General features: G+C 57.6%; 7 protein-coding genes across 7 annotated transcripts; 4 read left to right on the top strand and 3 right to left on the bottom strand.

Annotated features, from left to right (window-relative positions):
* The first annotated feature begins 62 nt into the window (after positions 1-62).
* On the top strand, positions 63-2,231 carry J3D65DRAFT_657248 (putative rRNA processing protein Rrp8). The gene has a single exon (XM_066802515.1). It carries the CDS (start codon positions 305-307, stop codon positions 1,982-1,984), a length of 1,680 nt encoding a protein of 559 aa, XP_066656918.1. The 5' UTR covers positions 63-304; the 3' UTR covers positions 1,985-2,231.
* A 1,026-nt stretch (positions 2,232-3,257) lies between these two features.
* On the bottom strand, positions 3,258-4,546 carry J3D65DRAFT_287886 (uncharacterized protein). The gene is made up of 2 exons (XM_066795131.1): positions 4,395-4,546; positions 3,258-4,319 (listed from the first exon to the last, which is right to left on the bottom strand). Coding segments are annotated over exons 1-2 (906 nt in total). The 5' UTR covers positions 4,397-4,546; the 3' UTR covers positions 3,258-3,415.
* Positions 4,547-5,299: 753 nt separating this feature from the next.
* On the top strand, positions 5,300-6,229 carry J3D65DRAFT_645098 (uncharacterized protein; the record flags this gene model as incomplete). The annotated part of the gene is made up of 2 exons (XM_066802191.1): positions 5,300-5,530; positions 5,672-6,229. The coding sequence occupies 2 exons, from the start codon at positions 5,300-5,302 to the stop codon at positions 6,227-6,229; spliced, it is 789 nt and encodes a 262-aa protein (XP_066656916.1).
* A 467-nt stretch (positions 6,230-6,696) lies between these two features.
* On the bottom strand, positions 6,697-7,896 carry J3D65DRAFT_619327 (uncharacterized protein). The gene is made up of 2 exons (XM_066799734.1): positions 7,672-7,896; positions 6,697-7,616 (listed from the first exon to the last, which is right to left on the bottom strand). The coding sequence occupies exon 2, from the start codon at positions 7,594-7,596 to the stop codon at positions 6,973-6,975; it is 624 nt and encodes a 207-aa protein (XP_066656915.1). The 5' UTR covers positions 7,597-7,616; positions 7,672-7,896; the 3' UTR covers positions 6,697-6,972.
* Positions 7,897-7,958: 62 nt separating this feature from the next.
* On the top strand, positions 7,959-9,416 carry J3D65DRAFT_287832 (uncharacterized protein). Its single transcript, XM_066795129.1, has 2 exons — positions 7,959-8,387; positions 8,436-9,416. The coding sequence occupies exons 1-2, from the start codon at positions 8,321-8,323 to the stop codon at positions 9,401-9,403; spliced, it is 1,035 nt and encodes a 344-aa protein (XP_066656914.1). The 5' UTR covers positions 7,959-8,320; the 3' UTR covers positions 9,404-9,416.
* Positions 9,417-9,926: 510 nt separating this feature from the next.
* J3D65DRAFT_619323 (uncharacterized protein) lies at positions 9,927-10,632 on the top strand. The gene has a single exon (XM_066799733.1). It carries the CDS (start codon positions 10,114-10,116, stop codon positions 10,441-10,443), a length of 330 nt encoding a protein of 109 aa, XP_066656913.1. The 5' UTR covers positions 9,927-10,113; the 3' UTR covers positions 10,444-10,632.
* A 6,243-nt stretch (positions 10,633-16,875) lies between these two features.
* On the bottom strand, positions 16,876-19,473 carry J3D65DRAFT_675770 (uncharacterized protein; the record flags this gene model as incomplete). Its single annotated transcript, XM_066803586.1, has 1 exon — positions 16,876-19,473. The coding sequence occupies one exon, from the start codon at positions 19,471-19,473 to the stop codon at positions 16,876-16,878; it is 2,598 nt and encodes an 865-aa protein (XP_066656912.1).
* Positions 19,474-20,393: the final 920 nt, after the last annotated feature.

Raw genomic sequence — 20,393 nt, 5'->3', positions numbered from 1 at the left:
CCTACTTATTACATTTGCAAAGCATTTACTCATCTGACCAAAGTATTCCTAGGGAATATTCACAGTAACCAACCTGCCTTATTTATACAACCTCAACTTCTGACTAAGCCCGAATAATGCTGGTTCCCCGACAATCACGCTAAGCTCACCGCCCTCCCGTACCCCGGCCAAAATTTCCCTTCGCGTGGTCCAAGCTCCACCCACCGCATCGCGCGTAATTCTTCCCTCCCTCGCTCCTCCAGATTTTCCCACACTACGACGGCGCCTCCCTCACACCAACAACAACACCAGCCACACAGCCAACATGTTCGCCGTCCCCGGGTGGAACCTCTCGGCGCCGCTGAAGACGGAATCCGAGGCGGCGGCCTCCGCTGCCGCCAACTCGAAAAAGAGGAAGAGGCAGGGCAAGAAGGGCGGCGACAAAGATGATGGCAAAGATGAGGGCAAGGAAAAAGGGGCCAACGTGACGAGCGAGAATGTCGCCGATATGTGGGCGGAGGTGGTGGAGGGCACGTCGAAGAGCAAGGACAAGGAGGGCGCAGAGAAGAAGATGAGGAGCCAGAAGCAGGAGTACAAGGCGGCGCAGAAGCTGGAGATGCAGGCAAAGCAGAAGCTGGAGAAGGAGCAGGAGAAGGAGAGCGGCAAGCCGCCGAAGAGCAAGAAGCAGAGGCGCGAGGAGGATGCCGCGGGTTCTAAGAAGGAGGAGGAGGAGGAGGGCGATGCGACGAAAGGTCCCGATGCGTCCAAGCAGGAGACGCCGGCCAAGGGCAAGAAGCAAAAGAAGAAGGACACCAAGCAGCAGCCCAACACCACTTCCAATACCACCACCGCCGCCGCCGTCGCCGCGCCCTCTCCTCTCCCCCCCACCAACAATGCGAAGCTCACGCCCCTGCAAGCCAAAATGCGCGAGAAGCTCGCGTCAGCGCGCTTCCGGCACCTGAACCAAACGCTGTACACGACGCCGTCGGCGCACTCGCTGGCGCTGATCGAAGACGACCCGCAGATCTTCAACGAGTACCACGCCGGCTTCCGCCAGCAGGTCGCCGTGTGGCCCGAGAACCCCGTCGACACGTTTGTGCAGCTGGTGCAGCGGCGCGGCGCGGTGCGCGGGGATGGGCGCAGGAAGGCGCTGCAAAGCAAAGAGGGCGAGGACGATAGCACGGCGTCAAAGGCCCTCAAACCGCTCCCGCGCGACTTCCGCTCGCACGTCTGCACCATCGCCGACCTGGGCTGCGGCGACGCGACGCTCTCGTCCTCGCTGCAACCCTCGCTGCGCAAACTCAAACTGGCCATCCACAGCTTCGACCTGGCGGCGCCGTCGCCGCTGATCACCAAAGCCGACATCAGCGCGCTGCCGCTGCGCGACGGCGCCGTCGACGTGGCCATCTTCTGCCTCGCGCTCATGGGCACCAACTGGCCCGACTTCGTCGACGAGGCGTACCGCGTGCTGCGCTGGAAGGGCGAGCTGTGGGTCGCCGAGATCAAGAGCCGCTTTGGCCGCGTCGCCGGCGCCGGCGCCAAAGACGCGAAGCAGAACAAGGTCGTCGACCACAGCGTCGGCCGCCGCCAGAAGAGCGCCGCCGCAAAGCACAACAAGGCCAACAGAGACGCCGCCGACGCCGCGGCCGCAGACGATGAGGCGCTGGCCGTCGAGATCGACGGCGCCGTCCCTTCCCGCGGCAACGAGACGGACGTGTCGGCCTTCGTCGCCGCGCTGCGCGCGCGCGGCTTCGTGCTGGATGCCGAGAGCGCGGCACCCGTCGACCTGCGCAACAAGATGTTTGTGCGCATGCAGTTCGTCAAGGCGGCGGCGCCGACCAAGGGGAAGAATGTGCGGAGTGGCAGGGAGGCGGAAGGGGGCAAGGCGGGAGGAGGGGGGATGGGAGGTGGCAGGGCGAAGGCCAAGAAGTTTGTCGAGGAGGAGGGAGAGGAGGAGGTTGATGAGGCGGCGTTGTTGAAGCCGTGTGTGTATAAGCTGCGGTAGTAGGCATGTGGCCTAGGGAGAAGGGGGAATGCACCCATCCGTTCATGAGCCCATCAGAAAGCTGTCGGCTCTACTCCGTCAGGCCACATGGCAGATCAAAAAAGGTGGGCATGGATGGAAGCATCACATCACGCTCATCGAAACGAGCAAGCGAAGCATCGAGAGAGCAAACACCAAGCACAGTCGAGTAAATCTCTTGTTGGAAAGTGAAGAAGAAAAAACAAGGCCCGGAAAGCCGGCCAGCCACTCCGTAAGATGCCTCCCACCGACCCATCCATCCATCCATTCACCCAATCCACAAATCCACCGCTTCCATCCAGCCAGCCATCATCGTTTAAACGTCTTTTTCCGTGGTATCTATTGCAAGCTTCGTCCGTCCGTCCGTCCGTCCGTCAACATTCCCCACTCCATCACATCATCTGAAATAAGATGGAAGCAGCGGCCTCCACATCGCCATTGCAAGCCTCTAGCGCGTTGATGGCCTGCGCTTTCGAGACGCCCAGCTCCGTGAGGCGCTCGATATCCGCCGGCGCAAACTTGCTGCCCGACGGCGGCTGCGGCGGCTGTTGTCGCTGCGCCGGCGAAGCATTCGACGGACCAGCACCCGACGCGCCTGAACCAGAGCCAGAAGGACCGGCGGCCGCAGACGACGAGTCGCCGGCGGGCTTGACGGCGCCCGTCTTTGCGCCCACCTCCATGCCGTTGGGGCCGGGGACGGTCGGCTCGTCTTCTTCGGCGAACGAGTCGGGGATTTCGGATTCGGGGAGAAACGGCACCTCGATGCCCTCGAAGCACAGGGCGTTCTTTTCGAGGTCGATTTTGGCCTTGTAGCGCTTGAGCATGTCGAGGCCGAAGAGGAGGTCGACGGCCTTGCCCTCCATGACGGTAAAGGCGCATGGCATGGCGGCGCCGCCGATTCGAATCTCCGTGTGGTGGACGCGTCCGAGGATCTTGGCCGTGCCGACGCCGCGCGCGATTCCAGAGAAGCGCTTGTCAATCAGGCGCATGATGCCGCACGCTTCGGCGCATCCGGGAGACATGATGGTTGCTTGCGCGCCAGAGTCGACGAGAGCCTTGATGCGGTGGTTGTTGATTTCGCAGTTGATGTAGAGCATGCTGACGCGGCCAAACACTGGAGGAACATGTTAGCTGACGGTCGCCCACCAGAGCTGCAATCTTATAGAAAATAGAAACCCAACAACTTGGGCGTCGTGAAACGACCATGATGCAATGCCTCTTGCAGGCATTCCAGGAAAGAAAAGGCCATGGCAGGACCGTGTCTTGCTCGACGGGTCCTAGCAACGCTCGCCAAAGAAACGAACGAAACGGCTCGGGGAAGACGCGAAGATATGCACGTCTCCCCATTTGGGCATCACGACCTTTCCGGTCCAGGTTTACTTCGGAGTTTGTGCGTGGGAGCGGCCGGATTTGTCAACCCTGGTAAGGCGTTGCGCGAGGGGGACAAGTTGGCCTCTTGCTTGCACACCCTGGACCATCCATACCGGGCTTGGCCGCGGTGGCTAGACTGTGCAAGGATGCGCGCAGTTCCAAGCTGCTCGCACTCTGGTCCAGGAGGCCAGACCGGTGACCCCTTCTCTTTTGCGACACAAAAACGCTCCCGCAGCCGATGTAGCCAAGACACGGACGAAACGGGAAATCAATATGAAGGTGGTGAAGTGGAAACACGAGAACAAAAACGGAACCAAAGGGAATGTCCAACTTGCCTTCTGGGATGTGCTCGTACGCATGTTGCAGGTTCTCTATGACGCGCTCCTGGCGAATGATTTCCTCAATCTTGGCCTGGGCCTCGACGTCAAAGGGGTCAGCGTTGAGGAGCTCCAGCTGCCTCTGGTGTTCGCGCTGCTGGCGCTGCTCGTCGCGGCGCGCATTGGTCCACTCTTCCCTCCAGCGGTTCGGGTCGTTTATGGCAGCCGCGAGTTGTGGGTTCCCTTGTTGTATCTGCGTCAGAGCATTTTGGTCGCCCAGAATGCGCAAGCGTATGGTTTCAATCTCGTCGGCAGCGTTGCGAGGCATGCCGCCGGGCTGTGTCTGGGGTGTGCCGGACCTAGGCTGGGCGTGGGCGGCACGCTGAGGGCGCTTTATGAGCAGGGCCAGCATCTCGCCGTCGTTGAGGCCGGCCTCCTCGAGTGTCTTGGAGTCGCCATTCAGGATGGAACCGTTGAGGTAAAACTGCTGGGACTCGACGGGGAACTTTGTCTCGGACTGGACAAAGTTCTTGAGGTCTAGGATGGTCAGGCCGGGGGGCAGGTCGAGGGAGACTATGCTCGAGTCGGCGGGGTCGTCTGGGGCGGTAATTGATATGGTTATACGCGGCCTATTGCACGAGCAGAGTTAGGATGTCGGGGTTGCACAGGAGCAGCGGATGGTGGTGAGGTGGGAGTGGACTTACATGACGGACTCCTTGCCTGGTATGCAGGCGGAGCTCGAAGAGGATAGATGAGGGTGGTACACGGGAGGAGAGAGTGTTTATGGTTCTAAGGGCCGTGTAGCAGTGCGCAGGTGAGGATCGGGAATTTGGATGCAACGGTCTCGGGGGTGAGGAAAGGCGGAGTCGGAGTCGGCGTCGGCGTCGGAGTCGGGGAGATGGCGAGGAGGAGCTTGGAGGGGGAGGAGGAGAGAGGGAGCGTGGGTGAGGAGGAAAGGCGGGGGGGATGGCGGAGAGTGGAGCAGCGAGGGCTCTAGCGAAGAGAGGATGGCGATGTGGTTTTGGGAGAGCAGAGAGAATGATGGAAGCGGAAGGACGTGGAGGGATCTGATGGTTGCTGACCTGACGCAGTGCGGGCCGGCCTGCGACTGGGAACCACCCACGGCACCCTGCCCTGCCTTGGCTTGCGACGTTGAGTTGAGGCCACGACAGCAGTCCATCCATCCATCCATCCGTCCATCCATGAGCATGCAGACTGCAGTTACAAATGTTAGTCCTATGCGCAGCGTTGCGTTGCGTCGCGTCAGGTTGTGGTTCAGGACACGGCAGCTCCATGTCATGTCCGTGTCAACATGGCCGGCCGCCCGCTGCTTGAGTTGAGCATGGGCCGCCGGTGACTTCATCGCCGTCCAGGTTGCTTGAGGGGACACTGAGAGCCCCGCCACCACTGCCACGACCACGACCACGACCACGACCACCTCAACCTCCAACAACAACCTCACTTCAGTTCTGCTCTACACCTCCCGTCCCCTCATCCTCTCGGTCGTCTCGTCGCCAGAACAAATCTGACTGCCCGCCCGTCTCACCACTTGTTCGATTGCCTTGTCGTCACCGCCGCCCCGACCAACCTCACCTCCGTCGTCATCGTCATGCCTCGCAACCTGGACGAGGAACGGCGCCAGACCCTGGCCGGAATGCCCCCCCTCGTCAAATCACCCCCTTCTCTCGACCATGAAGACGCCCTCGACGAGCACCGCCACGGCCGCGACCCCAACGACCTGCACCCAATCACCGGCACCTTGAATCCCTCGTATCTCGACAGCTGCGTTACATGCGAAAATGCCGCCTTTGACGAGGCCCTGCGCGGTAGCAGAGACAAGGTAACACCTCCATCTCTACCTCTTTCCGCATCCAACCATCGTCACATTTTCCTCGGCGCTGCCTTGTCACTCCCGCTTCCGTTCCTTCCAACGGAACCTTCTACCTACCAAGTCACGTGCCACTTTCTAACGCACTCCCAGATCCTCTACAGATTAACCATCTGCGGCGAGCTCTGCATGGGCCTCTTCACAACCTCGACAGCGCCCGACTCCAGCGTCCCCACAACATCCACCGCCCACATCGTCGAATCAGGCAGCCCAGAGCGCAAAGAGATCCTGCTCGGCCACGTCCTAGCAACCAAGACGCGCAACGAGCTCATCTCGACCGACGACATGGCCGTGCCCGACAACTGGCGCGAGAAACCCCACGACGCCGCGCGTCCCGTCGGCCACCAGGAGGACGGCCGCACCGTCGCCATCCACTCGCTCGCCGTGCTGCCCGAGTACCAGAAGCGCGGCCTCGGCCGCACCCTGCTCAAGGCGTACGTCCAGCGCATCCAGAACGCCGGCGTCGCGGACCGCATCGCCATCATCACCCACGACCATCTCGTCCCCTTCTACGAGGCCGTCGGCTTCGTCAACCGCGGGCTGAGCAAGAACGACTTTCAGGGCGTCAAGTGGGTCGACATGGTGCTCGAGTTCCCCAGCACTGGCGCCGCTGTTGGTGGCCTTGCGCGGCAGCTGAGCGAAGACGATTGAGATGGTCGTGCCTTGCCGGCCCTTTTTAAAAGATTTCGATGCAAAAAAAAACCCGTGTACAGTCTCGCAACCTCGCCCAATTCTTTTCTCGCGTGTCTTTATCTTCTCAAACACTTTTTGCTCCCTTTTTGCCATTTACCAAAAAGAAAGAGCAACGCACACTGTACGTACACGACTTGGTGGGTGGGTGGTCCAACAACTCCGGCATCAGCATCGGCGTCAAAATGTTGGTCGGTCCTAGTCATGCCCAGCAAAAAGTAAAAGAACCCTCTAGTTGGATCGCGGCGAGACGCGGCAGATTGGCTGCTTTTGCTGTCTGGCTCTACGTTGATTGACGCGCGAAAAAGGTGCGCAGCGAGCAGTCGTACCTAAACCCCTCGATGAGGGCAGCGATGCAGATTAAAGTTCTTGTTTATACACTACAACCTCCCGCTTTGGCCTTGTTTTCAGCTCTTGAAGATGGACGCTTTGTTTTGCGTTGATTGCTTGGTACCCACTCAGCAGGCCGTAACGTCATTTAGGCTCGACCTCTGTACATGCAGCCTTCTGTCCAAGCCCCTTGCCACTATTTTCTCACTTAGTGAAAGATGCAGAACCTCTTCAGGAACAACCCCGAGCAGCAAAACATGCCTCCACACCAAACCAACACACAGACACCAGAACCCCAACTGTCCCAGCACCCTCCTCACGAGCCCCACCTCTATGGCTCCAACCTCGCTCCCCCCATGGCGATGAGACGAGGCTCAATGCCCTGATTCGCTCGCAAAATGTCCTCCCAGACGACCTGCTCGTCGGGCGTGAGGGCGCGCAAAATCACCATGCGTCCGTCCTTCCGCACGTGCACGTGTACGCGCAGCTCCTCCTCCCCCCAGTGGATGTGCAGCACCTCGTTGTAGACGAGCGCCGGGTCGCCGCACTCGGGCACGACGCCGTCGCGAGGCGTCAGTCTTTGGCGGCCGTCGGGGAGCTCGTGGAGCTGCGTGTGCTGTCAGTTGGGTGGGTTGCTTGATGGGCGGTGTGCAATGGGGCTGGCTGACTCTGTAGACGCGCCGGCGGTCGGCGAGGAATCTCCTACCCGGTGGGCTCGCACTGCTGGACGGTGGTGCTGGTTCTTCTGCAGCGGCGGTGGTCGAGGTGACTGTTTCGACTGTCATGTGGACTACGAGGCCCGTGGCCCCCTCTGGGGTGTCTGCGGTTTGCGCAGCAGCGCTTCCAGCTGCAGCAGTGGTGCTGCCGTGCGTAGTCGAGCTTGCAGGCGCCGGGTTGGCAGCGCTCTGCGCTGTGGAAGGCGAGACGTGCGGTGACATGTTTGCCGCCCACGCGTGGGTGACGCGGGTTTCGTTTGAGTCTGACCGGGAGTCTGCCATGGTGGTCTGGAGAGGGAGTGCTGGAGGTAAGTCGTCGGTGAGATGCTCTTCAGTGACTCGAATGCTGGGGCTCACGACTCGACGGTCTCTGCCTTTACCGGTCTTCTTTTCTGCTGTAATTCGGATCCAGAAGCCACGCAGCGGCGCAACCGTGCTGCGGTATAAAACGAGCGGTAGAAATTGTGGAGGGGTGAGATGCCGAGTACTGGTAGCAGACGTGCGGAGTAAAACTGTGCGTATTCAAGACTATGTACCTAGCGAGTGGAAGACGATGAGGAGGGTTCGTGATGTGAGAGCTGCGGCTTTGGTGGTGTTGCTGGTTGGAGGCAGTGGCGACTGCTGGGTGAGGTGCCTTCCTTCTTTCCAACTGGCAGGTGGTCATCGACCCACCCACCCAAGTGCTGGGTTCCTTCTTCTCACCCACTCCTCTCGGGGACATCTCTTGCACGTCTCCCTCAAGGCTGCCTCTCAATTCTCCTGCTCTGAGGCCTGGCACGACGCGCACGTCTCTCGCCTTCAGGTCTCTTGCCCGCTCAGTCTGCCTCAAGGCCGCTGCGAACATTTCTTGCCACGTCCCCCTCAGGTCTTTCGCTCAAGTCTCTCGCTCTGAGGCCTGTCGTGCACGATTATTGCTCCAATTTCCCGCTCTGAAGCCTGGCACGACGTGCACGTCTCTCGCCTTCGGGTCTCTTGCCCGCTCGGTCTGCTGCAAGGCCACTGCATCATGGCAATTCGCGACGGCTACGTCCCGGCTTCCTTCTCAGGAAACGCCAGCATCAGCTTCTTCCAAGGTACCCTTCTCCTCCAGCCTTCACCCATACCTCCCCTAACACGCACAGGCGTCAAAAAAGCCTACAGAGGCCGGGCTCTAGCCACGATCGACTCGCAACTCCCGGTAGCTCAACGCCCCAAAGCTTTCCACAACACGGGCGCCGCAGATCGCTTCTTCCGCAAGCTTCTGGAGCCTGGTCGCTTTTCATTGCCGGATTTTAGAAATCTAGGGCGCGAAGAGGCTTTTGCGGTCATTTATGATGGACTTTTGACTGAGCTTGAGAGATTGGGGTATTTTCGGATTGACTCGTCGTTGGTGCCCCTGACGGGACCAAGTGTTGGCAGCGCCATCTACGCTGTAATGCCTACAATCGTTACGCTGGACTCCGCAACAAAGCAGCTTCATGACAACATCCAACGGAAAGACCAAGCAATACAAGCGCTACAACACCAAGTCAAAAATTACGAGAACTCTCTCAGCTCAACGTCGGCAGTCATCAAAGACCTTCGGACTGCACAGGAAACATCCGAAAGTGCTCTCCGCGAAAAGGACAACCGGTTTGAGGCCTTTGTGCAACGGAAGAATCTCGCACACGAGGCCTCGCTGGAGGGAAAAGATCAGAGGATACAGACGCTTGAATCCAAGGTATCCGAGCTCAAACAAGCACAGTCGTCTGCTTTCCAAAGAGGAGTGCAGCACGACAAGTCTACTGAAGAGAGCGAGCTACATGTTGGACACAAGAGAAAGAACACATTCACAAGTCGGCGGGAGGAGAGTCACTATCAAATCAAAGATGACTACAATGGCAATGGCAATCGTGGAAGCAACAACACATGCGATGATTCCGAGCAACCGCTCAACCAACCCACTGGATACTTCTCACTGTACGAATTTACGAAAGTCCATGGCACTTTAGAGTCCTTCAAGCACGGCCCAAGTTCCCTTACAGATGCTGAAGATCAGCAGCCACATTCTCACCCCAGCGACAAGAGACAAAATGCGGAAGTCTCAATAAAGACGGAGCCCAAGGACTAAACCTTTGTAAGCCAGCGTGCGCTTTTCATATGTTCTCCGCTGATGACTTCGACAGACCTCCGATCACAAGTCCAATTGACTGCAGATCAGTCTTCGCCTCAAAAGACTTATTCCTGTTTTCTTTCTTGCTCTGTACCCAGTTCACATCACGATCGAATCGTGATGACTGGCTCGTGTGATTGCTTTGACATTCATGACAAATCGCAACCGGTGTTTGACGGGTTTCTACGCGCATTCCAACAAATTACGCATACAAGGGAGTCAGATCTAAGGTTACATCTTGCTTTCAGAGGGTGGTAGTCAAACGCTGTGGTGACGCCGTGGAAAGGGACGAAGTTAGGAAATGTGGTCAATTTTGCTTCACGTTGATCAAACTTAGCTTCAATCACGTCACGGTCAATGATACTTTCCAAACCTCCAGTGCCATGATTCTCATACATCCAAATGGTCCGGCCTTGAAGTAAAAGTTGTCCGTCAAGATACTCTCAGGGACTCGTCACGTGCAATGGTGGCAGAAAAGGATGGGAGGCAGATCGCGAATTTCTTCTACACAGCACCAAGTACCCTTCTCACAGCTCTAGCAGCACCAGAAATGGTAGAAACGCGTCGTTAATTCTTCATTCAACTCCACTCCGCTCTCGCGCTTGAATCATCCAGGCTTGTCCTGCCCCTTCACCCTGAACCGCTCCGCACCGGGACATTCTCATCAAATGCTCCTCGATGCCACTCGTGTCTCGCTCCAGCCCGTCAGGCTCATCCTGCCTTATCCTGCCTTATTCTGCCTTGCCCTGCCGTGCCCGTCATGCCCTCCACCGCTTCCGTGTCAAGTTGAAGTTGAAGCTGAAGCTGAAGCTTTGTGCCTGAATTTCGGTCCCGTCGCTGGGGCCGGCTGCCCTTCTATTTTTTGTTTTTTGTTTGTTTGGTTTGGTGTCGTCGGACTCGCTGTCTGTGTCGGAGTGTCGGGGTGTCGGGTTATTGGATTGTTGGATTGTTGGAGTGTTGCAGTGTTGGAGTGTTGGATTGTCGACATGGTGGGTTGAGTTGATTCGATTTGAGAGAGTTGGTTGTTGGCGGAGACAGCGAGTCGCGACGGTCGGTTGGTTGGTTGTGTCGGGTGGTAGAGTCGGTTGAATTGTCGTTGTTGGTAGAGTGGTCGTTTGAGTCGAGTGTGTAGAGTCGAGTGTAGAGTGTAGTGTAGAGTGTAGAATGTAGAGTTTCGGACACCAAATCCCCCTCTCCTTCCCCCGCCCCTCCCCCTCCACTATCCTCCTCAAATTTCCCACTCAACCCAGTCAGTCAATCAGCAAGCACAGCCCGCGTGCACGCAAGAAGCGGTACCGTCGTTCGGTCCGTCCATCACCGGTTCTGCGCCCGATGATGTAGTTGGGGTCTTGCGTGCGCGCGCGCAAAGGCGGAGCCGTCGTTCGGTCCGGCCATCACTGACTCTGCGTTCAGGTGATGTAGTTGGGTTTTGCGCGCGTGCGGTTTGTGTTTGTGTGCTTGTGATGTTGGTGTTGGTGTTTGACGTGGGTTGAGAGTTTTTTCTTTGCCTTTTTGGCTTTGTTTTTTCTTTCTTTTTTGATGTTTTTGATGTTTGTGGAGTGGACTGGCGCCGTCGAACAAGGCTCGTTTTGTTTGTGTTCAAGTGTCTGTGAACGATGCCATTGTCCAACGTCCCGCGCCGTCCGTGGTCGCCCCGGCCTCGCACCCAACGCCAGCCCACCGCGCCCATACACAAACCCCGCCACAGCAGCAGACGGCACGCAACGCTTTGACCGAGCACGACGAGGGTCACCTCAAGCCGCAACACGAAGCGCGCGAAAGCCGCCTGCTCATCACGGCCACGCAGCCCCGCCCACACCCTCCCGCGTCAGCATTGGCGAGCTTGCCTTTCGGGTGGAGGTAACCCTCAGACGTCCCTAGGCTGCTAAGCCGCCGCGTCGGCGGGTGGGGGTGCGAGAAGGACTGGTGGACCGTGGTGTGTGGAAGGGCTGCTTTGGCTGAGTATGGCTGTTGTTGGTGAAGGTGTTGTGTTAATGATTCTGTGGTGTAATGTGTTAGCATGCGACTTCGAATTGGGGGCGTAGGGACCGTAGGACTTACGTTTTGGGGGCGACCAGCTTGCCACCATGTTGGTATTTGGCGGATGCAAAAGCCGAGAGCGCGAAGCTTTGAGGGTCTTTTGTAGTGGCCGTGAACACTCCCTGTATGGGTTGTTCGTGAGATGGTCGCGTAGTTTGTTCTGTCGTACAAGTGGTTAGCAAGGTTCAAGACGATGAGCTTTTCCAGGGCGAAGCTTACTTTTGAGGGTTGACCATCTCGTATGCTGGCCTGGAGGCTGCCAGCTTTGCGTTGAACCCTGGATGGATGGATGGATGGATGAATGGATTGATGGATGTTTGTGCCGGCTAGCTCGGTTGTTTGTAGTTGGAGCTTTTGACCACGTCGCGGAGGGGGTTCGCTGCTCGTCGTGCTGGAAGAGACTCTGTTCGGGGAAGATTGAAGTAGGCGCTTTTGCACCTTGTCCTTTTGACGGCCGAACGATTGAATGTGGAGAATCTACAGCGGAGGATGACAAGCTTGAGCGAGGAGGGGTGTTCTTGACGCGGAGGAGCGCGTGGAGTGGGAGATGTTTGTGCCGGCCGGCCAGCCCGGTTGTTTGGAGTCGAAGTCTTGGAAGACCGCGGAAAGTTGTTTGATAATGGGCCAGCCGGTAGTGGTTGTAGCTTCGGCTTGGTTGGATCTTTCGTAGTAGCAGCGGCAGTAGCAGTAGCAGTAGTGGTTAGGCCGGCAAGGCTTCGAGAGTGTTTGAAGAGAAAATGTTGAAGCAGAAAGTAACCAACCTGATCTGGCGGATCATATTGCCAGAGAAGTCTACAGTCCGGCTGAGATTTGCTAGGCTCCGGTTCCAAGGACGGGTTGTTTTGTTGGCGGTCATTGGGAGAAGCCATTGTCGTCCTCGGAAAGCAGCAGTTGTGGTGGTAAGGAGCCGGCATCCATCCAGGGTTCATCCAGGGTTGTGAGAGAAAGCAAAAACGAAAAAGCAAAACAAAAAAGCAAAAGGGAAACAACTTGGTCGAGTGACCGAGTTGCTGAAGTGGAATGAAAGGTGGTCGACTTGGCTGAGCGGCTGAGCTCCACAGAGAAGGGGAAGAACACTCTTTGTTTGGTGGGTGTTCGAAAGGAGAGAGCTCTTGGCAGCTTGGGAGACAATCCAAGTTGCGAATCGAGTAAGCCGTATGCCCAGAGTGATTGATGGCTTACTTGAAGATGTAGGGAAGCCGCCCCGCCAAGTCGTTGTAAAGTTGTGTCGTGATCGGTTCAAAGTGTAGCGCCAGCAGTTTGCTGAACCGATCACTGTGAATGCCCCGAGGTGTGCATCAGGTGAAGCAGCCTCGTCGATGAAGTGAGGGAATCGACAAAGCCGCCAAGGAGCATTCGCTTGATGGGTAAGGGCCGCCGCAAGCAATGCCAAAGAGATGACAGCCACGTGTTGTTGAAGTTGCAAGCGAGCAGCGGCCAAAGCGTAGATGACAAGGGAGCCCACCCAGGTCTTCTTCGATGTGTAAAGCCAACCAGTCCAAGTTGTAGCAGCAGCGAAAGTTGAAGGACCGGTAAGCTGGAAATTGCCCAGAGTGACACATTCGTTTGATGAGGAAGGCCGCTGCAAGCAAGGCCAAAGGGGTGATCAGCCAAGTGTTTTTGAGGTAGAAAGCAAGCAGCGGCCGAAAGTGAAGCAGACGCCCCGGGAGCCCACCCAGGTCGTCGTCAATGTGGAAGGCCGACCAGTCCAAAATGTAGCAAGCACAGTGAGATTTGATGGACCGGTCAGCAAGAGAGATGCCCGAGTGCAGCCCTGTCAAAAGCGTAGAAAAGAAGGTGATTTGACAGAGCAGCAAGTCCCCAAAGGAGCCCGAAGTTGAGGAGGATGCCACCGCAGGCGTTGCCGAGGAGATCAGCCATTTAGAGAAGCGCGCGGTGGCTGGAATTGGAGTAGACAATCAGGGAGCCACCCCGTTTGTCGTAGATTGTTGAGTAGCCGACCAGTCAGTGAGATTGGATGGACCGATCAGCCGAAGAGAATGCCCAGAGTGCAGCCCCGTCGAAAGGGTAGAGAAGATGATTCGACAGAGCCGCAAGGCCCCGAAGGAGCCCGATGCCACCGCAGGCGTTGCCGAGGAGATCAGCCATTTAGAGAAGCGCGCGGTGGCTGGAAGTGGAGTAGAGAATCAGGGAGCCACCCCGTTTGTCGCAAATTGTTGAGTAGCCGACCAGTCAATGAGATTGGATGGACCGGTCAGCCGAAGAGAATGCCCAGAGTGCAGCCCCGTCGAAAACGTAGAGAAGAGGTGATTTGACAGAGCCGCAAAGCTCCAGAGGAGCCAGATTTGAAGGAGGATTCCACCGCAGGCTTTGCCGAAGAGATTGTCAGCCATTGAGAGGAGCGAGCGGTGGTAGAAGTGGAGTAGACAACCAGGGAGCCACCCCGTTTGTCGCAGATTTGAGAAGCCGACCAGTCAGTGAGATTGGATGGACCGGTCAGCCGAAAAGAATGCCCAGAGGGGCAGCTCCGTCGAAAGGGTGCAGAAGAAGATGATTCGACAGAGCCGCCATGTAGAGGAGAGCCCGCCGCAAGCAAGTCCAGAGAAAGAGAGCCAGCCAGGTAGTTTGTGAAAGCAGAAGCTCGCAGTGGCCAGAAACAAAGCAGACAACCAGGGAGCCACCCGGATCGTCGCTGATTTGTGAAGCCGACCAGTCCAAAGAAGCAAAAGCAAGGTTGAATGGACCGGTCAGCAGGAGTAGCAGCTTCGTCGACGTAGAAGAGGTAGGGAATCGTCGACAAAGCCGCGGAGAGTGCCCAGAAGAGTTGAGGAGCCACTGCATGCCAGGCGTGTAAAGCCAAGTTGAAGGAAACGAGCAGCAGCCCCGACGACCAAGAAGCCCGTGTAGGTCGTCGTAGATTGGAGTAGCGACCAGTCCAGTGAATAGAAGCCAGACTGAACCGGTCGTGATCGCCTGATGAGAGGAGTGTAATCAGACGAGTCTTGCGCGGTAGATGGAGCGCGAAGACATGACGTGCCGCAAGTACAGCCCAGAAGGCAGCACGTCGTGAGTGAATCCCGCTTGACAAGAAAAGGAAAGCAAGCCGGAAGAGTGAGGAGCTCCGGTCGTCGATGAATGGGGAGACGACCAGAAGATTTGAATGCCCAGGGAAGCTCACAAGTCAACTGCCGTGGAGAGTAGCAGGACGAGTAAGCCAGACGCTGTGAACAGCGCAACCACGGTGCTGGAAACCCAGAAACCAGCAGCACGGTCAAATTTCGGAGCCTGCCGAGAAGAGAAAGCAGGCAAGACAACGAGGGAAAATGGACCAAGTCGTCGGAAGAATGGGTGCTCCTGTCGACGTAGAAGAGAGCTAGTCGAGGTCGTCTTCGTCTTCGGAAATGTGAGAATTGTGGGAAGGAAGAGCAGATGTGACGACCGTAGGAGCAACAACCAAGCGTAGATTTATCGTCGTTCGAAGAGTGATTGAACAACGGGGGATGCGAGCAAAACCCAGGAAAGCTCGCAAGACGTATGCGTCGAATGAGAGGAGACGAGTCCGTCTGCTGTGAATCTGCCACAGCAAAAGGCCGACAAAGGGCGCAAGTAGGGCCATCGATGGATGTAAATTGGCCATGAAGAACCGTGGGAGCTCATACAGCGAGGGAGAGCCGTCGAAGAAGATGTCAATCAACAGCCACAAGAGATTCCCAAGCGTAGAGCGGCCCGGGTGTCGGTTCGTAGCGCGTGTAAATCGCCACAGGAACACTGGATGCAGAGGGAGGAAAGCGTTCCGTGGTGCAGAAAGGGCGTAACCCGAAAGCCCTGGAGTTGCCAGCATGAACGGCCGAGTCGTCGGTGCGAAGAAAGGGAGCAGTCGACGGTATGGTAGAAGCCGTAGAAGTACAGCCAGCGAGCCCATGTCGTAAAGGTACAGGCGTAAAGCAGCAGGAAAGTCGTAAAACCGCAAGGCGCAAGCTCGGAAGAGTATTAAAGCTTGCCAGAAGGTAAACCACGAACGTGAAAGGTGACAGCCGTGTCGGAAGAGGTAAGCCACGAGAAACAGACCCAAGTGAGTGGAATTGCCACGATCTCGTCAGAAGGTAGAGAGCGGCGTTTGCAAGATTCCAGAACACTGTTTGATGGGAGGTCTTGTTTCGTCGGGTTCCGATGCTCCTCGGTAAAAGAGAGACGAGGATGGCTGCAGGTGCTATCGAACAACAGGTAAAGCGGTCGCCAGACGCAGAATGTTTTTGGGGTAATTTTGTCGTTCTTTGCAAGTGTTTTTGTGGTTTTTGGTTTGCGGTTTGAGTGGAGTCGAAAGAAGGTCGCTGGTAGGTACAGAATGAAGTAAAAGCACCGTACAGGAAAGGTTTTTTGTGGGTTATTGCCGTTCTTTCAATCTTTTTTTGGGGTTTAGTCCGGATTTCTAAAGTCCGAAGGTGCGGAATGTGCTGCTCCATCCGCGGGGGGCTGATTGTCCGGTCCAATGAACGTGAGAATGGTTTAGGAAGGCCTCGAGGTACCGACTGACTGCTCGATTCTCAGCTACAAAACAAGCTCCGCCAAAGCTTGTCGTTCGCCTTGTTCATGGACTGAATCTGGATCAAGTGTCCCTCAGTAACGCCACTATCTGACGCAAGACAACTCACCAGTTCCTCCAGTGGACGCGGTTTTTCAAGCCCTCCAGGGAACAAGTGACCCCGCATCAGGCTCAAGACAGCTCCGCCAAAGCCGTCGAGTGCCCTGTCCATGGATTGAAGGAACGATGGCAAGTGTCCCTCAGAAGCTTTGTTATCTGACGCAAGACAACTTGGAAAAGAGCGTTGAAGGGGCCAAAGACGCGGTGTGTCCACTCACCACGCCCCGGAACTTCTGCCTTGCGCTTTGTCGAATTCTGCAGTCGAGGGTCCCGGAGGGTGCTACGGACTGCGGTGCAAGATGTGCTGGTCCACTTGCACAAAGGACCGAACGGTGCCAAGGCTGGCCGTCTGGGGCTGGGGCAGTTTATAGCCGTGTCATAGGCTGCTGGAAACTTGCAGTCGAGGGTCCCAAAAGGTGCTACGGACTGCAAGGCGAGATGTGCTCGTCCACTCGCGGGGACGGAAGCAAGCCATGAAGGCTGCTCAAGGAGGATCCGTGGGGCGTGACTGGATGTCGTTCAAGGAAGGGAAATGCAATCCGGGGGTCCCAAAGGGTGCTACGGGATTGCTGCCGGCAAGAAGCTCAACCCAGAATGAAGGGCAGCGGTCCGAAGACCACTAGAGGGGAGCAATGCTGGGGTCATCCAAGAATGTCGATCCGAATGTCTGAAAAAGCCGGTCGAAAGACGGTCCTCAAGCGTGTTTTACGTCGCGTCCGACCTTGCGACGCACCAGGCAGAAGAACAAACCAAGAAGAAACGAGAGGGAGAGAAGATGGCGAAATGCTTATTGAAACCCTAAGGTTTCGTAACACTCCTTCAACTCCTCCTTGAGCTCGTCGTTCTCTTCTCGGAGCTGTTCAATCTCGTCGTCGATGCTGCCGAGGTCATCGATTCTCTCCTGGAAGTCCTGGATGATGTCTTCCAGGTTGTCGATCTCGGCCTTGTGGTCCACCTCCAGCTTCGCCAGATTGACTTCGGCCTCCTCCAATTCAGCCTCGTTGTCTTGAAGCTGGTGGGCGAGATCTTCAAGCTGGCGCTTGAGGCTGGCGACCTCGGAGTCGTGACCTGCGAGCAGAAGACTGAGCTGACCACGCTCCATAGCCCAGGTGTTGCGCTCCTCAAACGAGAGAGCACCCGGGGTGTTGCGGTAGGTCTCCAAGGTGGCATTGGCGGCATCCAGGCGGTCGAGAGTCTCCTGGAGCTTCTGCTCCGCTTGCTCAGCGCGCCTCGTCAACTGGTCGACCTGCTGCTGGGCAAGGAGCATCTGGTCGGTGGGAGGGACAGCGAGAGGGGCGGCCGGGGGAGCGGAGGGAGCAGCAACGGGAGAGGCGGTGGAGCGAGCGACCTGGCGGCGGAGTTGCTCGGCCAAGAAATCCGCACGAGCGGCGACGGAACTGGCCTCCTGGCGAGCAGCTGTAGCCTCCTCGCGAGAGGCGGCAAGCTCACGGCGGGCAGTGCCGAGTTGCTCACGAGATGTGGCAAGCTCACTTTCCAGGCGGCGAGTGGTGTCCTGCAGGCTGGCCCATTGACCTTCAGCCTGACCCATGAGCCCCCGAGCCGTCGTGTTCTCTTGCGAGAGGGCAGCGATTTGCTGGCGGAGGCTCAAGTTCTCGCCGTGAACATGGCTCAGCTGCTGGTTCTCACCACGAAGACGGGTGAGCTCCTGGTGCAGCGAGGCGAGTTCGGGAGACGGCGAGGACGAAGGGACAGGCTGACGGAGGGTCTCGTTCTCGGAGCGAAGGCGATCAAGCTCCTGACGGAGCGAGGCGAGCTCGGGCGAGGGCGAGGGCGAACGGACGGGCTGGCGAAGGGTCTCGTTCTCGGAGCGAAGGCGATCAAGCTCCTGACGGAGCGAGGCGAGCTCGGGCGAGGGCGAGGGCGAACGGACGGGCTGGCGAAGGGTCTCGTTCTCGGAGCGAAGGCGATCAAGCTCCTGGCGGAGCGAGGCGAGCGAGGGCGAACGGACGGTGACGGGGACGGGCGAGGGCGAGGCGGCGCCGAAACGGTGGGCAGAGCAGCCGTCCGGGCAACAGGGACAGATGCACAAGCAGCAGCCGGCGCGGAGGATCTTGAGCTCCTCGGTCAACGAGTTGACCTCGGACTGAAGAGTGTCGGCACTGGCGACAGCGGCACGACGTTCCTGGTCGGCAGACTTGACGAGTTGCTTGGCCTGGTCGCGGTCGGCCTCAGCCCTGTCGATAGCCTGCGAGTACCGGTATGCCTTGTCCTGGGCGCGGGAGAGCTCCTCCTCTTGGAACTCGGCAGCCTTCTCCATCTCGCGACGAAGAGACTGCAGCTTGATGTCGAGATCCCTCGAGTTGGACTCCGCGAGCTTCCGTTGGTGGTCGACAGCAGCGAACTGCAACTCCCAATCGGAAGCAGACTGGTCGGACAAGGTACCCTGGGCGGCCACTTGGCGAGAGAGGAAAGAGATTTCGGCGGCGGAGACGTCCTTGGCGTGCTCGAGTTGGCGGATCTTCTGCTGGAGATCCGTGATCTTGCCTTCGAGCTGGCGGGAACGTTCCAGGGCGACAACCTTCTCGGTGACGGCGGCATCCGCGAGTTGCCTCTGGAGGCCGTCGATTTGGGTCCGAAGGGCGCCGATATCCTTCTTCTGGCGGTCGGTCAAGTCCATGAGGCGAAGGCGGTCACCGAACAAGAACTTGTCACTGATCCGGCCGAGAATTTCCTCGTCCATGGGGCGACCTTCAAGAAGAGCTTCCAGGGAACGCCTGTACTTGTCGAGCTCGTCCTCCAAGCCCGAGAGTTCCATCTCCTTCCAGTCAGCGTAACGCTTCCTGGCTTCGATGGCGCGATGCTTCTCGGCCTTGGCGAGCTTGCGAGCGTCGGAGAGCTCCTTCTTGAGGGCGGCGACGGTCTTCGTGCTGGCGCGGCGGAACCGGTCGAAGGCGACCTCCTTGGCGTGGAGCTCGAGACCCATGGTGCAGACCTTGTTGGCGAGCATGGCGACGTACTCGTTAAAGTACTTGCGAAGAGTACTGGTCTCATTGCGCAAGTCCTTTATCTGGGTGGCGGCAGAGTCGTCGAAGGTGGGCGAGAACCGGAAGGGGAATCTGCAGTCAAGCCAGAAGGCGACGCAGAAACCCCGGGCGACGAGCAGGGCAAGAACCAGAGGGAGCAAAAACAAAGCCAAAGCCATGCCGAGGTCATAGGCGAGCTTGGAGAAGACACCGAGGGAGAACAGGAAACCGGGGGAGAACAGGGGACCGAGGATGGTGACGAAGGAGAAAGGCTTCGTCGGGCTACGAATGAGGCCGAGGGTCGTGGACAGGACCACCCAGCCGCACCCAGAGGAGGTGAGGGCGAGGAGAAGAAGGTAGGTGACCCACTGCAGCGTGGGAAGGGGGGTCTCGGTGGACATGGTGGTGGTTTCGATGGAGGAACGGTTGCTAGCGGTGGGCAATGCTGGCGTTCGTTCAGTCGATCGAAGTCGGTGAAGAGGAGAGGAGGAGGAGTCGGGGTTGTGGTCGCGTTTTATTTTGGACGAGCGCACAGGCCGCCTCGGTGCGGAGTGGGAGCCGGAGGGGAGGCACGCGGTGGGCAACCGAAGCGCCTGCGTGGGCGCTGCGTGGGCGCTGCGAGCCAACCGCCTGGGCACTCCAGGGCAGAGCGCCAGCTCTTTCTCGCCGGCAGTGCTGCACAAACTATACAGGCTCATTGCCTTGCAAGCACACTTCAACCATTGATTGCTCCCGGACGGTAAGAAAGCTCGAGAGACTCCTCTATTCGCAGGTGACTGACTTGGTGTTGAGCAGCTCCAGCCAAGCCCGAACCCCATCTTCGATGAGGCAAGAAGACGCGCGATCCGATTTCGAACCAAACAATAAAGAAGAAAAGCACAAGAGAGAAGCTCAAATGACTCGCACAATAGGTTGGCTACAAGGTCGGTATACCAGCCGTTCTTGCTGGGCTCGAGTTTGGGGCCTTACAGACACTTCAGCTCCCGCCAAGTCAACAGCAAGCGACGTATATGCGCAACCCATGATCGACCGACGAGCTTCGGACATTGACGGAAGGGAAGGGCCATGCAACAAGAGGATAAGGGTATATAGTGGAATACAAGATATAAGAAAGGCGGGCAACACACAAGGACAGCAAAGCAAGGCCATGGTCCTTTTATAAAGCACGGTTTAAAACGAAAGTCATCCCTTTGCTAACGCTCTTGATTGAACTAGTTTGTCCCGGGCGCTTTGTTTCGAAACAACTGTGAAAGATCAAACATCAGAGGGCTTCGCCAATGATTTCTGCAAGCAACAGGAAGAGCAGGAGTACGAAAAGACA

This window comes from Phyllosticta citribraziliensis, assembly GCF_038025025.1.
Source record: "Phyllosticta citribraziliensis strain CPC 17464 chromosome Unknown J3D65scaffold_4, whole genome shotgun sequence".
NCBI lineage: Eukaryota > Fungi > Ascomycota > Dothideomycetes > Botryosphaeriales > Phyllostictaceae > Phyllosticta > Phyllosticta citribraziliensis.
Note: the sequence above shows the minus strand (reverse complement) of the source record. Positions and strands in the feature narration are given on the sequence as shown.

Coding starts and splice junctions, on each gene's coding strand:
- J3D65DRAFT_657248 (XM_066802515.1), top strand. CDS start 305: ATGTTCGCCGTCCCCGGGTGGAACCTCTCGGCGCCGCTGAAGACGGAA.
- J3D65DRAFT_619323 (XM_066799733.1), top strand. CDS start 10,114: ATGCTCCTCGATGCCACTCGTGTCTCGCTCCAGCCCGTCAGGCTCATC.
- J3D65DRAFT_287832 (XM_066795129.1), top strand. CDS start 8,321: ATGGCAATTCGCGACGGCTACGTCCCGGCTTCCTTCTCAGGAAACGCC. Junction 8,388..8,435: donor CAGCATCAGCTTCTTCCAAG/GTACCCTTCTCC, acceptor TAACACGCACAG/GCGTCAAAAAAGCCTACAGA.
- J3D65DRAFT_619327 (XM_066799734.1), bottom strand. CDS start 7,596: ATGGCAGACTCCCGGTCAGACTCAAACGAAACCCGCGTCACCCACGCG.